Below are 21363 nucleotides of genomic sequence, written 5' to 3'. Positions count from 1 at the left end.
GAAAGCTCAGTCCCAAAAAAAAAAATGATAAAAATTTCATATGGGTACAGGGTCGCAGGAAGGTGCAATTGTCATTCAAAGTGCAACAGCGACGAAAGCTGTAAATTGGCCTGGGAGGAATGGGGGGAAGTGCCCGGTATTGAAGTGGTTAAGCGCCATGCATTTATTTAATACCTTTCTCCATATCGTCGTTATATGAACTTTTATTTATTAAGATAATTTTTAGAATTTTTATGAAAACTGCAACCTGACTCAAATGCTGGTTCTTTGGACTTGAGCCTAAAGTGTTTTACACTGTAGTCACTTTTATCCTTGCAGCCAACATAATTATTCCCAGATATTGGAAAATTCAAAGATTCCATCTTTAGTAGAAGGATCAAAGAAATAGCTACTTTTACAACCTTCGAATAAAAGAGATGGTGTTTGATAAATCAATGTAATAAATTCCATACTATTTGGACTGCTCAAAATCAAGCTGAAAAAAAAATCTGTTAGGTTTACACTGGTGTCTTTGTCCCCAACAGGAGATTTCTCCTCATTTCTTGTCCCCCTGTCACCAAGACAGGAAGCAAAAAAACCTTAATTGGAGCTTCATTTTATATAACAATTAATTTTGGTGTTCTAATTCTGTATTGTAAACTGATGTAGAGAACTCAGCTGTAATTCTTCTTCTATTTCAGCTTGCGGAGGAACATATAACGGCACTTATGGAGTTATAAGAAGCCCGACACATTCCTCCACCGATTACCACAATAATATGAATTGCACCTACCACATCACTGTGCAGGAGAACAGGGTTATTGAGTTGGGGTATGTCAGCATTTCTTTAACATGATCATTTATGTGCATGTAGAGAACACCTAATACTGATATTTCAGATCTGAATTATTGTCGGTAGGTTTGAGTCATATGTACCTCCGGGGGCTTTGCTAGAGCGATCTCTACTCTGATTCCAGCCTTTTGTCATGGTCATTACAAGGGGAGGAGCCTCCACAAGGCTCTGGCATTGAACTGTTAATATGTAGGAGGCAGGACTTAGCAGTAGGAGTGGGAGGAGCATAGTACTGACTTGCATAGAAGTCAGTGCCCTGTAACCATCCTGCAAAAGGAATCCAGGGCCCTCAATAACTGCACAGAAATTGATTTGAATACTGAATCATTATTCACATGTAGCGCACCCCCTAAGGGGCTGCAAGTAGATTGGGATTCCCCACCCTGCGCAGCCAGGAATCTTCACAGTCACTCCAAAGTCAGAGAACAGTCTAGGTCTTTGTTTTTTTTTTTTTGGTTTTTTTTTTGTTTTTTTTTATTATTAAGGGATTGTAACTTGGATAGGGATGAGGGAATTATGGGATGCTGCAGCGGCAGGCGGCCGGGACTTTAAGCAGCCGGAACATGAAGAGCGGGCATGAAATGCACTGCGCATGCGCCCAAAAATGAAAAAAAAAGTCCCTTCACTCTCACCAACACAGATCACCAGAGAGGGGCCCAGAAAATAGTAATAATAATCCCCCAAGCTAGAGGAAGTGGCTAAGCGAGGGTGTAATTTAGAAAGCCAATTTTTTTTTTAAATTCTGCGCTGACTGTTTGTGAGGCTGCCCGGGCCCCCCCTGCAGAGCTGAGTATGCCGGGTCCGGTACAACAGGGCCGGTTGTACTGGATTATCAGCTGCCCTGACTGCAGATAAACAAGTAAAACTTATGTAGGAGAATTTGTTTCCTCTCTGTGTATCATCTGAGGCCAGTCATTTCATTGGGTATGTGAGAGCATTTGCAACCACTTTAAGCTACTTTTATTAGTTTATTATGTAACGTAAATTGTTTTATTTTTATCTGTTTACAGGTTTAACAGTTTTGACTTAGAGGCTTCATCAAGCTGCAGATATGATAATGTTGCTGTCTATGATGGTTCGGACATCTACACTCCTCTGTTAGGCAGGTTCTGTGGGAAAACCCTGCCTCCAATAATAAAGAGCCAAAACAATAATTTGTTCCTTGTGTTCCATACCGACGGTTTCGGAACTGCTGGAGGGTGGAGAGCCTCATTTAGACAGACGCTTGGTAAGAAATTATATGTATGGGACTCTGTAGACTGGTAATGTGGAGAAGCAATGGATTGCATCTGAGGGACTTACTGATGATCAGTGGCATCCCGGCCTTGGATGTCTCTGATGTTACAAGGAAAACGATTAAATTAAAATGTGTGTGTGTGTGTGTGTGTATGTGTATATATATATATATATATATATATATATATATATCTATATATATATCTATATATATGTATATATACGTATATATATATATAGATAAAGTGTATATATATATATATATATATATATATGTATATATATATATATATATATATATATATATATATATATATATATATATACACTTCAACTTCACAATCCACTGAATTCTGGGGGTACATCAACCTTGTGGTAAGTACTTTTGATTGTATTTGAGATGCCCCATGAATGGAAACTGGTTAAAATTACCAAAGATTGCCATGTGTACTGCCTTCTTAAAGAGGAGTTCCAGGCTGTAAAAAAAATAAATAAATAAAAGTATATTATATTATAAAATAATATAATATAAGGATCACTTTGCACAAAGAAGCCCCAATCCTCCTCTTATCGGGTTCCCCACCAGTGCTGTGGGCCCCTCCCCCTTGCCGAGTGCCCCTATAGCAAGCTGCTTGCTGTGGGGGCACCCGTGCTTGCTTGCTCCTGAGTCAGCTCTTTGCGTCCATAAAACACAGAGAGCATGGCTTAGCCCCGCCCCCCACTCCCACCTCCCTGGCTGTGATTGACAGCAGTGGAAGCCAATGGCTCCTGCTGCTGCATCTCAGCCAATCAGGAGGGAAAGACCCAGGAAAAGACTTGGGTCTTGGGTCTTGTGCATGTCACTGGATTGGGATTGGGCTTAGCTAAATATTGGAAGAGCTAAGGGGGGAGCTGCACATTGAAGATTTTTTATCTTTATGCATAGAATATATGAAGGCAAAAAAACCTTCAGCCTTTACAACCACTTTAAGCTGGCCACGCAGTGGAAAGCAATAGGTTTTCTTTATCCCCAGCAGGACATACTGACCTTTCCTTTGGTCTCCCACTTCTCCTTTCAGCTGTATTATGTGGTAGGTCCAGCTTTAGGCTCTGTTCACATCTCACATACTGGGAACTCACGTTCCCACTCGTGATGATTTTAGCACGATTTAAACCCGTTTCTATGTGTCGCATATAGGGCAGCCCATTCACTTAAATGAGTGGCGCTATGTGAGTTTTTCTTGTCAAAAAAGCTCAAGGACCAAATGTTGACCCAGAACCAGGCGCTTTTTTTAATGCACATTTTGCCATGCAACAAATTTGGCAAAATCGCACCATGTTTGGGGTGCCATTGAGTAAAAATGTCACCCAAATGCACATTATTTGCCATAATTTCAGCATGAATTACGCTGATTCTGCCCACAATTCCAAATGTCTTAGTGCGAACAGGGCCATAGAGTAGGTGGTTCCTTTATAGACTTCTGAGTGTCTAGAGCCTTAAGAGGTGTGCCATAGAAGTCCATAAAGATTTACTGCTATTATGTTCCCAACATCAGGATACTTTCATTCAGGGGGGCTAGACAGGTAGCATATGTGTACTGTATATGAATTTACATGTATTCCCTAACCACTTCCGGACCAGAAGGATTTACCCCCATAATTACCAGACCATTTTTTTGTTACACGGCACTGTGTTACTTTAACTGACATTTGTGCGGTCGCCAGACGCTGTACCCAAATAAAATTGATGTCCTTTTTCCCACCAATAGAGATTTCTTTTGGTGGTATTTGATCACCTGTGTGATGAAATAAACAAAAAAAAGAGCGACAATTCTTTCTGCTATAAAACATTCCCAATAATAAAAATTTAGAAATCAATTTTTTTCATAATTTTAGGCCAATTTGTTATCTGCTACATATTTTTGGTAAAAAAATCCCAATAAGTGTATATTGATTGGTTTGCGCAAACGTTATCGTGTCTACAAACTAGGGGTAAGTTTTATGTCATTTTTTAATTTTATTTATTTTTTACTAGTAATGGCAGCGATCAGCGATTTTTAGTGGCACTGCGACATTTCAGCTGACAGATCAGACACCTAACTGACATTTTTTACACTTTTGGGGGGGGACCAGTGACATTACTGCAGTAATCAGTGCTAAAAATATGCACTGTTACTGTACTAATGACACTGGCAGGGAAGGGGTTAACACCAGGGGCGATCAAAGGGTTAAATGTGTCCCTAGGGGGTGCTTTCTAACTGGGGGGTGGGCCTGCTGGATGAACACAGAGACCTGTGTTGCTAAATAAGAGGAACACAGGATCCCTGTGTTCAATACTGACAGAGCAACCGTCTGCCGTGTGTACAATGCCAGTCTGCCGTTCTGTCTCCACGGGGAGACAGAATGATTGCGGGTGCCTGACGGCAATCGTGGACGACCAGCCGCTGTAGTTTTACGGCGGCAGGTTGGCTCTGTCCGACGAAACGATGTACCTGCACGTCGCTTAACGGGACCGCTAGCGGGGGCACGCGCCCATTTGCCACAGGGGATCAGCTTTCCCTGTGGCGAATGGGCGTGCGCTCCCGCTAGCGGTCTGTTTCGTCGGACTGAGCCGACCTGTCGCCGTAAAACTACAGCGGCTGGTCGGCAAGTGGTTAAATTACAATATGGTTTGTGTAGCAATCATGGATATATATATATATATATATATATATATATACTGTATATACTATATTACCAAAATTATTGGGACGCCTGCCTTTACACACACATGAACATTAATGGCATCCCAGTCTTATGCCCCGTACACACGTGCAGATTGTCGGCCGAAAAGAATCGGCCGATTGTAGGCTTGTTAGTATGATGCTTCCGACAGCCGACAGCGCACTTTCGGCCGAACAGAATCTGTCGTGCAGGCATTAAAATTTTTGTATGCCGACACCAGAACGGCCGATTGTTCGCCAGTCAGTACAGAATTCGGCCGACAATCAGCAGATTTGCAAGACTGGGCATGCTCAGAAAAGAAAAAAGACAAGGAAAGTTAACCATCACATGACATCACTTCTGCAGTCGGCTGTTGTTGGCCGACAAAATTCGTGTGCAGTCTTTTGCAGTTTTCAACAGACACGACAGCCCTCGGACAAAAGACAGCCGATCGTTCGGCCGACGATCGGTACGTATGTACGAGGCATTAGTCCGTAGGGTTCAGTATTGAGTTGGCCCGCTCTTTGCAGCTATAACAACTTCAACTCTTCTGGGAAGGCTGTACAGAAGGTTTAGGAGTGTCTATGGGAATATTTGACCATTCTTCCAGAAGGACATTTGTGAGGTCAGGTACTGGTGTGGGCGAGAAGGCCTGGCTCACAGTCTCTGCTTGAATTCATCTCAAAGGTGTTCTATCGGGTTGAGGGCAGTCAAGTTCCTTCACCCAAAACTCGCTCATCCATGTCTTTTTGGACCTTGCTTTGTGCACTGGTGTGCAGTCATGTTGGAACAGAAAGGGGCCATCCCCATTTTGAGTGGTCAAATATTTCTATAGACACACTCCTAAATCTTGTGGACGCTGATATATATATATATATATATATATATATATATATATATATATATATATATACATATTTTACATTTTTAAAGTAGAGTGTTTCTTTAATCAAGCTTTTTTTTTAATGCATTCTTCTACCCTGTCTACTTTATTCATATGCCTTCTCCTTTATTTAATCTGTGATATCCAAACTGTCAACTGCATTTTCTTGCTCCTCACAGTGTTATTAGACACACAAGATCGCATTTAGCCACAAATCATGTTAATTGCAATGACCTCAGGTTACCTGCTGCTAATGATGAGCTACACAGACATTTTCAGGCTGCAGATATAGATCAGACAACAAGTAAAAGATAGAACTTCTCATAACAAGATATGATGACCTGTTCAGTAATAATTTTTATCACTGTTACCAGGGATATATTTACATTGTCATCAGTGGTTACAGTCCACTGGTCATTAAAGGTCATTAAAGGAGCAAACAGACATGGCCTACTTTGTGATGACTGATTTTAACCAATCATGGTATTAAGTGACTTGCACTTCTGCACTAGGGTCCCTGGTTCAAATCTTGACCATAACCCTCTCTGCTTTGTGTTTGCATGTTCTCCCTGACTGCTTTGAGTCCCCAGGGAGAAAAGTAGTATAGTAGTATGCATTTTTTTTTTTAAATGCAGCCTGTCCAGGTTATAATAGTCAAGCTGAAAATATCTTGTGTAGCACCCTCCTAGGTAGGTGCTAGTGAAAAGCATATAATGGCCCTGTCTGCTTATCAGGGGGGCTGGATCTGTTAGTTGTGCTGTCACATGCCTCCAGGTGTGACCTGTTGAGTTTGGGGAGTCTCCCCACTGTATCCAATGAGGGATCTGTAGGGAGCATGTGACAGAGTGTCTTTTGGCGGGAGCATCAGTCCCAGCAGGAGGTGATGTCTGTCTCTCCTCCTGTAAATGTGAGAAGGTGGTCCAGGCAGTCGGCCTAGGGACCGGAGGTTGAGCTGGGCTGCAAGGGATCCAGAGTTGCTGACCAAGAGGAGCTTCTGGGCAGAGATCTTCAGGAAAAACAGTATCGTGAGTACTCAAGATCTGCCCACGGGGTCTGCCTAAGAGAGGGGACCACTCCAGAGGGGTCAAAGGGATCCAGGAGCCAGCTCACCAGGAGTGTACAGTAAAGGGGTGCCAAGTACTAAAGCCCTGAAGTTTGGGGAGTAAAAGGGGGCACCAGGAAGGGCCCTGAAGCGTTCAGCAGTACAATCTGCACTACAAGTCAGCTACCTCAGGAAAGAGTACCTTAGCTTAGGGAGCTTAAGGGACTTTTCCACAGTCAGAGGTGAAATTCTAGTAACTGGCCTAGCCGAAGCCAGCATCAGTCAGTGTTAACCAGCGTCAGTCAAGCGATAGCCAGCGCCAAGCAGCATTTTTCAGTGTCCCTGCCTAATTGTGCATAGTTCAGTTGTTGGAGTATCCCACTTCTCCCTTCTCCCATCCAAGTTCTCAAATAAACCCTAAAAACCAAAGAAACTGGACTGGTCCTTGTCTGAGGTGCTCACACTTGAAAACATGCTTAAAGGTACTGTTGTTGCTAGCGGTAACCCAAGGGGACCCACACTCAGCAGCTCACTTGAGAGTAGTGCTACACTTGCATTAGAGGAATTGTTATATTTTCTGGTGGGCCACGTTTCTTATTTTCCCTCCATTACTGTTCTGCATCCTCCATAAGACTCCATAAGTGTTGTCCTGCACTGTGGTTCCATCCTGTGACCCCCATGTCACTTTCTGTAGTGATGTAGAGGCTGAAGGAAGGAACCGCATTGCTTGGAGAAGGAAATGGACATCTGACACTCCTGAAAATGTGAAATAGAGTGATGAAGGCTGAAGCATAATAAAGAAAGTAGACATGGATATATCGATATTAAGTACACCACAAAGTATGGATGAAAATATTGTTTCAAAGTTTACATAGTTAATGCAGGTTATGAGCATAGAAATTCAGCAGTGTCTATATAGAATAAAGAGACAGTGTTTTATTAATTAAACTTGGGACTATACAAATACCATAACACAAAATTCAGGCTGCGTCATAATAGCACATGTTGGGATATTCCTATCACAACACTGTACATGTGATATGCCAAACCCAAGCAAAAGACACCAAAAGAGCTTTTAACCAGAGCCCTGGTGAACACAAAGGAAGGAGAACTGAGACCAAAGTTTTGGGGGAGTCTCTTCCTCTTTTCCAAGGAAGAAGACACAGGCTTCTAGAGAGGTGAGTATGTGGGTGGGTGCAGCATGGTGCGGAAGCAATAATTGAGTCCGGTTACAATAAACAGAACTTGTATTGAGAAGAAAATTAAACGATACAAGCCGCCCAGTGAGAAGGCACCCAACTGGGAACACTCACAGTATAACTGGCCAAAGTAGAATGAAGCGGTTCTTGAGCATGCCGACAATGTCTGTCCTAGATGGCGGAATGCGACCTGGCCAGTCTGCAGCCAAGCGTGAGGATTTCAAGAAGGAAGGCGTATCCCTAGCCTGTACCTACTCATCAGTAACCTCTCCCTACTGCTGCCCACTTTCCTTGACAGGCGGGAGATCTGTCCCTAACCTGTCCACTCACAGAAATGAGCACCAAACCTGGGAGCCAGGATCTTAACCACTTTACCACCGGAGGATTTTGCTGTCTTCCGTCCAGGCCACTTTTTGCGATTCGGCGCTGTGCGACTTCAACTGACAATTGCGCGGTCGTGCGATGCCGTACCCAAACGAAATTTACGTCCTTTTTTTCCCACAAACAGAGCTTTCTTTTGGTGGTATTTGATCACCTGTGCGATTTTTACTTTTTGCGCTATAAACAAAAAAAGAGCGTTTATTTTGAAAAAATAACAATATTTTTAACATTTTTTTATATGAAATTCCCCCCAAAAAAGATGTAAAAACCAATTTTTTAAAAAATTTTTGGCCAATTTGTTTTATGCTACATATGTTTGGTAAAAAAAATCGCAATAAGCGTATTTTGATTGGTTTGCGCAAAAGTTATTGCGTTTACTAACAAAGGGAAAGATTTCTGTCATTTTTGGTGTTTTTTTTTTAACGCGTAATGGCGGCGATCTGCGATTTTTTTTGCGGGACTGCGACATTGCGGCGGACAGATCGGACCCTTGACTGACATTTTTGACACTTTTGGGGGTACCAGTGACATTACTGCAGTAATCAGTGCTATATATATGCACTGTTACTGTAAAAATGACACTGGCAGGGAAGGGGTTAATTTTATTGGAGAGGGAGGGGTTAATGTATGCCTGGTGCTTACTGACGTGTAGGGGGGGAGGTGACTGTGTGAGTCATGGACAGATCAGATGTCCAGCTATGCTGAACAGTCCGATCTGTCACTCCCTGTCACTATGGAGATCCGCCCGCTGTGTTTACACACAGCGGGCGGATCTCCAGACTCAATCCCCGACGATCGGGTAAGAGCAGCGGCGATCGCCGCTGCTCCTCCCCTGGCCCGACTCCCGCTGTGGATGAAAACAGCGGGAGCGAGCCTCCGGCGGCGCGCAAGCGCCGCCCAGAAGGGGGAGTGTCCAACGACGTTAATACTACGTCGCTGGACGATAACGAACCACTCTGCCGCAGTAGTATTACTGTGAGCGGTTCTAAAGTGGTTAAATAGGCTCTCAAATTTCAATAGTCCGTGAAAATGAACTTATATAGTAGTGATCAAACAAAGTCCAAAACAGTGGTCAGGGATTCCACAACCATGATGGAAAGGGAATCCCTAGAGAAAGCCTGGTGACACCCTTCACTCTCATGCACAGCTTACCAGATATTGTGTGACCCCCTTATGGCCGTGCTTACACCTCAGCTTGTAAAACGCTCATCTCTGAAGATCCAAAATGCCCAACAAGCAATATCCCATTCATTTCAATGGCCCCTGTTCACATATAAGCGTTTTGTCACCTGAAGCTAAAAAAAAATACATGAGCTTCTTTTTTGGCAGAGAACAAGCATTTCCCTGCCTCCAAAAGCCTGCAAAAAATGCAAAAAAAAAAGCCTGAAAAATGTCCGAAAAAGGCCTGAAAAACCGCATGAAAAACGACAAAAAAACGCCTGAAAACGATACAACCGGGTGTGAACGGAGCCTATAAGAGTGGTCAATATGTGCTTTTTTTACAAAGACAATCCAACATCTCAGGTAGGGTCCCTTCCAGAATGGTAGATAAGACAGCTCCAGCAATCAAGCAGCGGCAGCTTATTAAACTCTCCAAAGCGACACTGGGCCAGATATAAAAGAGAAGCACTCCAATAGTGTGATACTGTAAAACCACTTTCCTATATTCTTAAAAAAAACACACTCACATATTTGGCAGGGGTATCAGACATATATCATACATGTATCCAGCATGGTGAATGTCAACAAATCAGGTTTCCAATAACAAAGATGGCGTCATGCAGCTGCACATGCGTGGCAGTGTGAGTATGTGGCTATACCCTACGTATTTCATCACATATGATGTCATCAGGGGCACGCACACACCTCACCACGCCACTTATAAAGAAGTTGACTCGAGGAAGGATGCCCGTGATTGGTTAACAGGCAAATAGAGGAACTCAACCTTAAACCCACTTCCCACTAGATCACGTAGTGGTTGTTTGCTCTCCACTACCATCTAGTAATGAAAAAGAAAATTACATTCCCCTCTGAGATGTAATTCACAGGCATTGTTACAGCCTTGGTGATTGGCAGAGGAAAGTGTCTCCTTGCATGCTGGGTGACTGTATAAATGCTAGGGGCACATGTGCTCGGGGTCTTTGGCTGGAGAGTGGGGTCCCAGAGGGAGGGGGCGGCTGACCCTACTCTATAGAAAATGCCATGCGGCCTTGGGTGGTCAACCTGAGGGCCTGAAAGCCAGAGAAGCTGAACCCAGAGGTCCTGCAGAACTGACTAGAAGGGAGGCACTCAGGAAGGATCTGATTCTGCCTACCGTGAGTACAGATCTGTGTCATGGAGCCTGTCCTGTGAGGGCCATCCCTTCAAGTAGAAGAGTCAGTGGACGGGTGTCAGTCAAGGGGATGCTTGAGAGCATCCTGAAGATAAAGGTTCATCAATTCTGCTCCTAGGTTAGCAAGAAGACCCAATTGTTCTTTACAAGTGGCAGTATGGTGAAAGCAATGTGTCTGCTTCCACGAATAATCTGATGAGGTCAAATGAGAGTTGTCGTTATCTACAGTGAATAGTTCAGTTGGAGTATCTCACTATTCCCTTCTCCCATCCAAGTTCCACAATAAATATAAAACCAAATATCCTGGACTGTTTATTGAGTAACGATCAAACGGGAGTAAGGCGGGATATGTGAACACCCCCCGCCACCCCCCCCCCCCACCCCCCCCCCCCCCCACCCCAGCAACTGTCTGCAGGTAATCAGAGGGAGGCCTAAGCAGTCTACACACAGCAAGTTCTACGCGGACAGTGCTACATAGATTTTGGCTGGAGTTGAACTTTAACAGATTGGTGCAGAATACTTCTTGAGAGGAAATGCTCTCCTAAACTGCTGAAAATAAGTTGAATGGCACCATGTACTAGTATTATTGCTGGGCAAAACATTTTACTTGAATATCAGATGTCATGCAGACTCATCATGTGACAGTTATCACATTACATATAAAATGTTTGCGGTGTTCCGGTACTTGTCCATGCCTCCTGGCACACGCTTCAGTTGGATGTGTGCCATTACTGATGCAGGGAGTATGACTGTTAGTCACCAGAATTGCTTCAGTCACTGGGAGTAACCCGCAGCCAGTGTCACAAGGATGCCTCACACTGAAACAAGAAGTTCCCATGTTCCCAAATAAAAATCATTAAAAACATCACAATGCATAACTCTGTGAAGACACAATTGACTAAAAGGACGTTTATTAAGTCTGGCATAAATAATATAATAAAGGAGGGACTGACTGGGTTTGAGGCAAATGGATCAATGTTTGCAGGATATTAAAAGGGACGTGATCTTAGAATTATAAAAGATGGCATTTCTTACTTATAAAGAAAGGTGCAGGGTCTAGGTACAGTATATTATACAGATCATGGAAAAGTCAACAACCTAGAGCAAGTTATAAATGGCGGAATCTCAGATTTCAGACTTAACTAAGAGTATTTGGATTAGTTGCTTGCTAGGTAGTGATGCCAGGATCAGAATGAAGTCTGAAAAATGAAAAATTATTGAAGGTAGGACAGTGGCAATATTAATGTATATTGTAGCTACCTGTGTGGTAATTGCCCCATATATGAGCATCAACCCACTAGTAAGGTCCTCCCTGCATTTTCTTTATCCTGAAAACCGGTGCCCTAAGCATGTCAGGCTATTTGTATTTTGCAATGCGTTTTTTCTTTTTTTTTCGCTTGAGGTTTTACTTTAAATCTCCATTGTCTCATGCATACAAGTTGACATATCCAGCTATATATATATATATATATATATATATACACTATATATATATACACTATATGACATGAACTTTAATGGCATCCCAGTCTTAGACGGTGGGGTTCAATATTAAGTTGGCCCACCCTTTGCAGCTATAATAGCTTTAACTCTTCTGGGAAGGCTGTCCACAAGGTTTAGGAGTGTGTCTAAGACAGACTGGGATTCCATTAAAGTTCATTTGCATATAAAGGTAGGCATCCCAATACTTTTAGTAATATAGTGTATCAGGCTATACAACCAAGTTTATTCAACCATTTTTTAGTCAAGGCACCCTTTTAAAATTCTTCACAATCTCAAGGCACCCCATTCTAAAATGTAAAAACAAAGCTAATAGTTTTATATAATGCAGCAACATCAAAATATTTAAGACACCCAACGTTAGAGGTGATTTAGTCTTACAAAGCAAACACACCTTTGCACACTGGTACTGACTGCTATTCCAATGTTTCTCTTCTCCCTCAGTTTCTCTCCCTCACTCAGCTAAGGCCCCTTTCACACTATCCGTCCGTCGGACGGATTCCATTTTTCTCAGCGGGGGATCGAGCCGCCGATCCCCCACTGAGCAGGAGGATGACAGCTATGTCTCCGTGCTGTGTGCGGAGACACAGCTGTCAGTTCCCCATGCATCTCTATGGGGGAAATCGGATGGGAACGGACCGTTGGTCCATTCTCATCCGATCCGATCTGCTGGACGGATGGAAAATAGGGTTTCCATCCGTCCAGATTTGATGGATCGGATCGGATGTCAGCGGACGTGTCTCCGCTGACATCCGATCCCCCATAGAGATGCATGGGGGGACCGTTCAGATCCGCCAAAAAAACGGACAAGTGGATCTGAACGGTCCGCCTGTGTGAAAGGGGCCTTATATGACCCCAGTGCTGATGGAGAGGAGCAGGGGAGGGGCAAACAAGGATGCTGTGCAGGTGCCCAACGGCCCTCTTATTAACCGATGCCGTCATACGTTGTTAGGACGCCAGCATCTAGAAGCTTGTACAATGAAACCCTGTGGATTTGTGTAACTAAAAGTCAGGCTTGATCCACCCGCTGACTTGTATACAATTTTTGTGCAATTTTTAGGCATTTTGCCAAATATGCTGACTGGGAGGAATGTAAACATAACATAAACATAAAAAAGGAACCTCCAAGCCCCAGAAACTGCTCTGCCTGTTATGTAGCACTCTGCAATTTTCAGCCAAAATGAGTATTGCTCGAGAATTAGGTTGGCCATATATTAAACAATTTTCTTATTCAAATTGCTTTAGATTTACCTTCAACTATTGCCTCGTACACACGCAATGATTATCGGCCGACCGATCGGCCGTCTTTTGTCCAGTGTTGTTGTGTTGGTTGAAATGTGCTCTAGACTGCACACGAATTTTATCGGCCAACAAAAACCAACTTCAGAAGTGATGTCATGTGCTGGTTTACTTTCCGTGTGTTTTTTCTTCTCTGAGCATGCCCAGTCTTGCTCATCTGATTTTTGTCTGCCAAAATCTGTACTGACTGACGAAAAATCGGCCGTTCTGTTGACGGCCAACAAAAATTTTATAGCATGCACACCAGATTTTGTTTGGCCGAAAAGTCGCAGTCGGTTGTCGGAAGCATCATACTAACAAGCCGACAATTGGCCGATCGGACGTTGGCCGAAAATTCACGGCCATCAATCGTTGCGTGTGTACGAGGCTTATGCAGTGAAAGGACCTGCCAGATTGCTTATGATTTAAAAGTGTTTAGGTTTGACCTCATATTATATGGTTTTGGTAAATCTAAAAGAAAACTGTAGAAGATAATTGTATATTGTATGGTCAGCCTTAAAGCTGTTTTCTATTTTCAGCACTAACCCTACTGTGCTGACCATCCTACTTCTAATACCTAAATAAAAGGTAGGATGGGAGGTTTTCCATGCGTAAAGCAGTACTCTTTCTTTCCTGTGGTGCCAGACAGATGACCAAATGCCTGAGCGCTGGTCATGTGATCTTTGCTGAAGGGGCTTAACGGATTGACAGTCACTCTCATCCTTCTCTTCTGTAAAGATCTGTAGAGATCTAGTCTCTAGTGACACTGTTGGTTACATTAATACCCTATCACTCTGCCTTTTCAACTTTCTACACCTAATTGAAATGGCAGTCACATGGCCACATAATTGGGGGGTAACATCGCCATCATTGGAAAGAAACTGTTAGAAGTAACAGCTGCAGGTAAAGCGGTGAAAATCTCTTTCTTGGCCATAGTGGTGTAGAGACCCCTTAACAATGGCTCCCTAAATTGGAACAACCATCCCTAAACAGGGGTGGGGTTCAGTACCGCCATTCACATGTAATGCTGTTTTAACATCCCTACCCCAGTGACAGATTTCCTGACACAATGGTGTGTATTTATAAAACTCACTTCCACTAAAGAAGCCATTTGGAGTGGTGAAACATAGTCAACATTACACAACAATCCAAAGTGTCCCACTACTACTAGATATAATGATTTTTACCACATCCAGCCAGGAGCCTCAATGCCAAACCTGTTATATTTTCAAAGCAGCCACTCAGGTTTGAGTCTGACCATAGAGAGAAGGGATTGGAGTGATACCCAGCAAGAGCCTTTAAGCAGTGACTAGAGCCTACCTACACCAAAGTCAACCCAGAAAATAGCCGAAAGTTGGTCAGGTTTAGGAGTAGGTCTGGTTTAGGAGTCCACACATTATTTTATTACTATAATGTAACTAATGTAACTATTATTGTGTCATTGTTATAAATTAGTAATTATGGGTACTTTGATGTTGTTAAAAAGACATGTTATAAGAGTAAACTGTTGAGCCAACTGTTGTTCTTGAGTTATCACCTAGTAAAGCCAACCAACTAACTTCAGTTTGGCAGTCCTGGTGTGTTTCCTGTGGGTGCTACAATATGTGTTCCAATATCTACCCTGATTCCGAAAACATTTGTCTGTAAAGAAAGGAGCCAATAACTATCATTTGTAAAGTAAAGCATAACATGCTAGTTTTCCATAAGTAGTTATGCAATTGCTGTGCTCAGACAATTGCTGTACATCAGCACCCTCTTCAGGCACAATAAGAACCCAAAATGTCATTTTGTTACATGTATTTTCTGTTAGCCTTATTTCATACTATGAGTAAAACAGGAATCACACTGAATTCTTGTGCAAGTCACATGTGATTCAGTGCGGTGCAATTTGAGCCCATTCATTTTTGCACTAAAGTAGTACATGCACCAATTTTAAAAACATGCTGAACCAGATCGCATGGTTGTTTTGTATCATGCAATAAGGTGCAGGCAGACGCACTGTGCAGGAAACACGCACAGAGGATGGGTTTCCCACACCACATTCTGGACCCGGGCTAGGAAACATTAAAGGATACATTTTTGGCCCTGAAGCATACTTCCCAACTGTCCTTCATTTGGAGTGGCTGTCTATCTTTTGGAACCAAATCCCTCTGTCCCCCTTTCTTCCATAGTTGTCCCTCTATTTGGCCTGATGTAAGGATTACTATAAAGATAAAACTAAAGCAGAAAAGAGACACTGAAATACTAGTCAGTCCCAGTGTGCACAGGTGTATTTGCTTTGTAAAAATAAATGACCTCTAATGTTGGGTGACCCAAGTGTCTGAAAGTCACTGCATTAAATAAACTATTAGTTTTGTTTTTTAACATTTTAGAATAGGGTGCCTCAAGATTGTGGATCACTTTAAAGGACCTTAAAACATTTTGAAAACATTGTTATAATGTATCCCTCTTACCCACAGGTGTCAAACTGGCGGCCCTCCAGCTTACCCATCTCACAAAGTTTGGTGGGATGCTAAAGCAGTAAAAATTGTAATAGGGTTCTTTTAAACAATGCAGTCGGTAGCACAGTAATCCTTCTATATGCAACATGTTTAGGATGGTAATTTGGCTTTAGCTGCAGATATTTGTAGAGCAGACAATATTGCAGCACACAATAAAACAGCAAGTGTACATAACCTGATACTATAGTAACTGTACTAATATCACCCACTGGCTCAGTTGGAGTAATCCCTTTTCCATAGTTTGGTTTCCAATAGATTTAGATGACCTTGACACATTGCTTGATGCCTTTTCCATAATACAGTAGCATTTAGATAAGAGAGGTGGTGTCGCCAGTATTGGTTATAGGAAGGTGCAGAACTGGGAGCTGAACTGCATAAACTAAAACCTTGGTGACCAGAGCAATATAATATGCATAGACATGTAAAGGGGGTGTGTTGGGTGTGCCTGTGCACGCCCTAATCACCCAGTGCACCAGGGCTGATGATAAGGCAGTACAGCCTGCCCTCCTGCACCAGGCCCATGCCCTAGTAGCTCAAAAGGGGAGCCTGACTGTACTGCCTTATTACAGATACTGATCCACTTGTTCCTCCCCCTGCAGCGCTGCTGACTTCTCCTCCTTTCCTTCCCCCTGCCGCGCTGCTGGGGAATCAGTTCTAGCATCTGCATCTCCATCCTGTGCTCGGTTCCTTTCTCAGTCTTAAATGTAAATCATCACCAAAGCCCCCCAAAAGGGCAGTTAAAAATGTAAAAAATAAATGAAAAAAAAATCTAAAAAAAAATAAAAATGAAGGTCTCATTCACATGTGATTTGCACTCTGTAATTTCTGCAATGGCTGAGAAGCATAGCGTCGTGGCTGTGACATCATGTGTACACCCCTAGCTAGCCACTGCCTCTGTTGCCCTGTGTTTGAGCTTTGGAGTGCACACCCCAATGCAATAGGCTGCTCACACCTATGATAATTTACCATATTGGGTTTAAAATGAAAATAAAAATCATACTTTAATCAAGCTATTTATCTGTTGATAGATTAGGAGAGGGTGGGCAGCATCTAGAACCAATCAATGCAATGAGGATTGCCACAGTGCTGTCAGTCACATAGTAAAAGTGCCTACAGGAGGTTAGAGCTTAAGGATGACTTCATCAATGTGCTGCTGCATGCTATCCAATCACTAGGTTGTGGAAGGAGAGGTGACTAAGGAAGAAGAAATTCTTGGTCACTCCTACAAATGGACATAATGTAGATAGATAGTGTAGATGGACATACTGTAAATATGGTTTGTATAATTATTATCCTGAGATGATTTTGGTTTAGAGAGTTGCAGTCCTAAAGGTACTCCTTCCACCACCAAAGGACTGCTCACATTCACCATGCACCCCACAATCTGTGCTGTTATATCAGTCTCCTTGGTAAATCCTTGGTTTTCCTGGGTGTAGAGGAGCATGTAATCTTCTCCCAGGATGCAATGCCCAACAAATTGCAGAAATAAACCATGTGTAAACTCTAACACTACACAGGATTTAAATTCTTGGCTCCAATGGAGGAACAAAGCAGTGCAGTTCAGGTAGGTGACGATCTATGGGGTTATTTCTATCAAGTGAACCTGTCATTTTGCCAATTTAGAGCAAAAACTAAAACACGCTTTTAAACTCATGCCAGTTATTTTAAAGTCAGCCAAGATCTATATTTTCTTTTTCCTTTATTAGGACCTCAGCATGGATGTGGTGGTTATTTGACTAATACCACTGGCCATTTAGGATCTCCAGACTCCAATAATGATGGGAAATATGACAAGAACCTGAACTGTGTTTGGACTATCGCAGCTTCTGTAAACAAACAGATAAAGCTGAAATTTACTGGGTTCCAACTGGAATCAGAGGTCTCGAGAGGATGCATATATGACTTTGTCAAGGTAAGAAGACAAACCTCCTATATCCATTCTACTATCAGTGCGTTCTCCGTGGATTCTGAGCAGAGATGAGTAAAACAGATTTGCTGATATTTTTCCCAGATTTATCTAAATCACACTTGAAAGAAATTACAGAAAAAAAAAAAAAAAAACACAATCAGCCAGTATTTAATGTGCCATGTTTAATGCATTTTGCAAGCAAGATTGTGGTCAGTGGAAGTAGAAAGTGTCCTGGGATCAGTGATCAGTGTAAGTAATGCCTCAGGCTTGGCAGTGAGTGGGAGTAAAATAATTACATAGCACCTGTGGTCAGTAGGGGAAGGGATAGTGCCCCTTCATTAGTATTAGTTGGGGGATTAGTGCTCCACCATTGGTATACATGGGAGGAATAGTACCCTTTCATTGGTATCAGTAGCAGAAATTATCCCCCACAGTATGTGTCAGTGGGAGAAATAGTGCTTCTTCATTGGTATCAGTAGCAGAAATTATCCCCCATTGTTGGTGTCAGTGGAAAGAATAGTGCCCCTTCATTGGTATCAGTAGCGGGAATTATCCCCCATTGTTGGTGTCAATGGGAGAAATAGTGCCCCTTCATTGGTATCATTAGCAGAAATCATCCCCCATTGTTGGTGTCAGTGGGAGGATTAGTGCCCCTTCATTGGTATCAGTAGCAGGAATTATTCCCCATTGTTGGTGTCAGTGGGAGGAATAGTGCCCCTTCATTGGTATCTGTAGCAGGAATTATTCCCCATTGTTGGTGTCAGTGGGAGGAATAGTGCCCCTTCATTGGTATCAGAAGCAGAAATGATCCCCCATTGTTGGTGTCAGTGGGAGGAATAGTGCCCCTTCATTGGTATCTGTAGCAGGAATTATTCCCCATTGTTGGTGTCAGTGGGAGGAATAGTGCCCCTTCATTGGTATCAGAAGCAGAAATGATCCCCCATTGTTGGTGTCAGTGGGAGGAATAGTGCCCCTTCATTGGTATCAGTAGCAGGAATTATTCCCCATTGTTGGTGTCAGTGGGAGGAATAGTGCCCCTTCATTGGTATCAGTAGCAGGAATTATCCTCCATTTTGTTGGTGTCAGTGCGAGAAATAGTCTCATGTAAACGTGGGAGGAAGAGTGCCCCAAGGCTTGGAACAAGCAAAGTGCCACAGTTTGAAGACCACTGATCTAGACCATTGCTGTGGATATTTTACTGGCATGGGTGACCCAGCTGAAAGCATTAATATTACCCTTATACCCTTCAGCATTATTTTATCGCAAAAGCCCAACTACTATGTCAAAATAGCAATTCCCTTGGGCCTTTAGGTTAGTTTGCCATTTTCAATGCAAACGGGGCTTACTAATTTTTTTCACTTTTGTGGCCAAGGATTTTGTTTTCTGTAATATTTGTTCTAATAATAGTGTTGTTTCTCTTAGATCTTTGATGGTGGTAGCACAAACAGCAACCTACAAGGTACATTCTGTGGCAGTAACATGCCTGCAAATTTCACTTCTACCAGCAACTTCCTGACAGTCTGGTTCTTCAGCGATTCCTCAGTGGAACAGGCAGGATTCAATGCCACGTATGAGATTACTGATTGTAAGTAGTACTAAAACCACTGACGAGTGAGCCTGTGTGAAAGTTGCCATAGAGTGATTTAGGCCTAAAGCATCCACTTATAAGTGAAATATTTATTTAGTTTGGACTTAACAGTGAACCTTCCAGTTAGTTTAAACTTTTAAAAGAAAAGTTCCACCCAAGAGCAGATACTACATAGTACCTATCATTGCAAAGAAAACAAAGTGCATTTCCAAGCACACTAAGGCCCTCATGCACACTGGGCATAAAAAACAGCGCTTTTACAGATATTTACTTTTTTTCCTGTCTCTAAATGCGCCTCCATGTTAGTCATATGTGTCCATGCACACATAGGTGTTTACAGGCGTATTAGAAGAGGAGCGATTAAAAAACAAAACATCGTTTTTGCATTCCGGAGAGGAGCGTTTGGGCAGAAAAAACACTGAACCCGCCTACAAAAAGTCTAAATGCGCTTAGCGTTTAGGTGCATTTAACCACTTTACCACCGGAGGATTTTGCTGTCTTACGTCCAGGCCACTTTTTGCGATTCGGCACTGTGCGACTTTAACTGACAATTGCGCAGTCGTGCGACGCCGTACCCAAACTAAATTTACGTCCTTTTTTTCCCACAAACAGAGCTTTCTTTTGGTGGTATTTGATCACCTGTGTGATTTTTACTTTTTGCACTATAAACAAAAAAAGAGCGTAAATTTTGAAAAAATAACAATATTATTCACATTTTTTTATATGAAATTCCCCCCCAAAAAAAATGTAAAAATCAAATATTTTTTTAAATTTTTGGCCAATTTGTTTTCTGCTACCTATGTTTGGTAAAAAAAAATCACAATAAGCGTATTTAGATTGGTTTACACAAAAGTTTTTGCGTTTACTAACTAAGGGAAAGATTTCTGTCATTTTTGGTGTTTTTTTTTTTAACGAGTAATGCCGGTGATCTGCGTTTTTTTTTTTTTGCGGGACTGCAACATTGCGGCGGACAGATCGGACCCTTGACTGACATTTTTGAAACTTTTGGGGGTACCAGTGACATTACTGCAGTAATCAGTGCTATAAATATGCACTGTTACTGTAAAAATGACACTGGCAGGAAAGGGGTTAATTTTATTGGAGAGGGAGGGGTTAATGTATGCCTGGTGCTTACTAACGTGTGTGGGGGGAGGTGACTGAGTGACACAGGGACAGATCTCAGGTTCAGCTATGCTGAACCCTGCAATCTGACCCTGCCTGTCACTTAGGAGATCCGCCCGCTTGTGTTTACACAAGCGGGCGGATCTCCACACTCGATTCCCCGATGATCGGGGAAGAGCAGCGGCGATCGCCGCCACTCCTCCCCTGGCCCGACTCCCGTTGTGAATGAATACAGCGGGAGCGTGCCACCGGCGGCAGAAAGGGGAGTGTCTGGTGACGTAGTACTACGTCGCCAGACGTTATCGAGCCACTTTGCCGCAGTAGTGCTCTAGTGAGCAGACAGCAAGTGGTTAACATTCAAGCGTTTTATCATTCCAGTGGCCACCAGAAATTAATATTCTGGCCAATAAAATTAATGACAATCAAACGCTTGATGCGCTTATATCCACCTAAACATGTTTTCAAAACCTGGCTTAGGTGCATTTTTCAAGCAGCTTTTCTCCTGCCAGGAGAAAAGGCCTTTCAGAGGAGCTGGGTAAATGCCCTGTGTGCATAAGGCGTTACTAGCTAGCCAGCAAACAAAAAAAAAGTGACACTGTCTAACAATTTGCATTAAAGTGATTGTAAAGTCTCATTTTTTTTTTCTATTAAAATAACAAACATATTATACTTACCTGCTCTGTGCAGTTGGTTTTGCACAGGACAGCCGGGATCTTCATCTTCTCAGGTCTTTGGCTAAAGCTCCTGGCCCCTTCCTCCTGTTGAGGGCCCCCACAGCAAGCAGCTTGCTATGGGGGTACCCGAGCCGAGCTGCAGCTCCGTGTATCCATTTAGACATGGAGCTGCCGTTCTGTACCGCCCCCTCTATCTTCTGATTG

The 21363-nt window shown here is 42.8% G+C and overlaps 1 protein-coding gene across 1 annotated transcript in view; it reads left to right on the top strand.

The window, feature by feature from the left end:
* CUBN (cubilin) overlaps positions 1-21363 on the top strand; it is a 439455-nt gene that overhangs the window by 377301 nt on the left and 40791 nt on the right. The window contains exons 58-61 of the mRNA XM_082257511.1: positions 681-810; positions 1843-2060; positions 17573-17778; positions 19198-19360. Of these exons, the coding sequence (XP_082113637.1) occupies positions 681-810; positions 1843-2060; positions 17573-17778; positions 19198-19360 (717 nt within the window). The remainder of the gene's footprint in view (positions 1-680; positions 811-1842; positions 2061-17572; positions 17779-19197; positions 19361-21363) is intronic.

Source organism: Pelophylax lessonae (assembly GCF_965119305.1).
Source record: "Pelophylax lessonae genome assembly, chromosome: 5".
Taxonomy (NCBI): Eukaryota; Metazoa; Chordata; class Amphibia; order Anura; family Ranidae; genus Pelophylax; species Pelophylax lessonae.
This window is presented reverse-complemented; position numbering and strand designations above follow the sequence as displayed.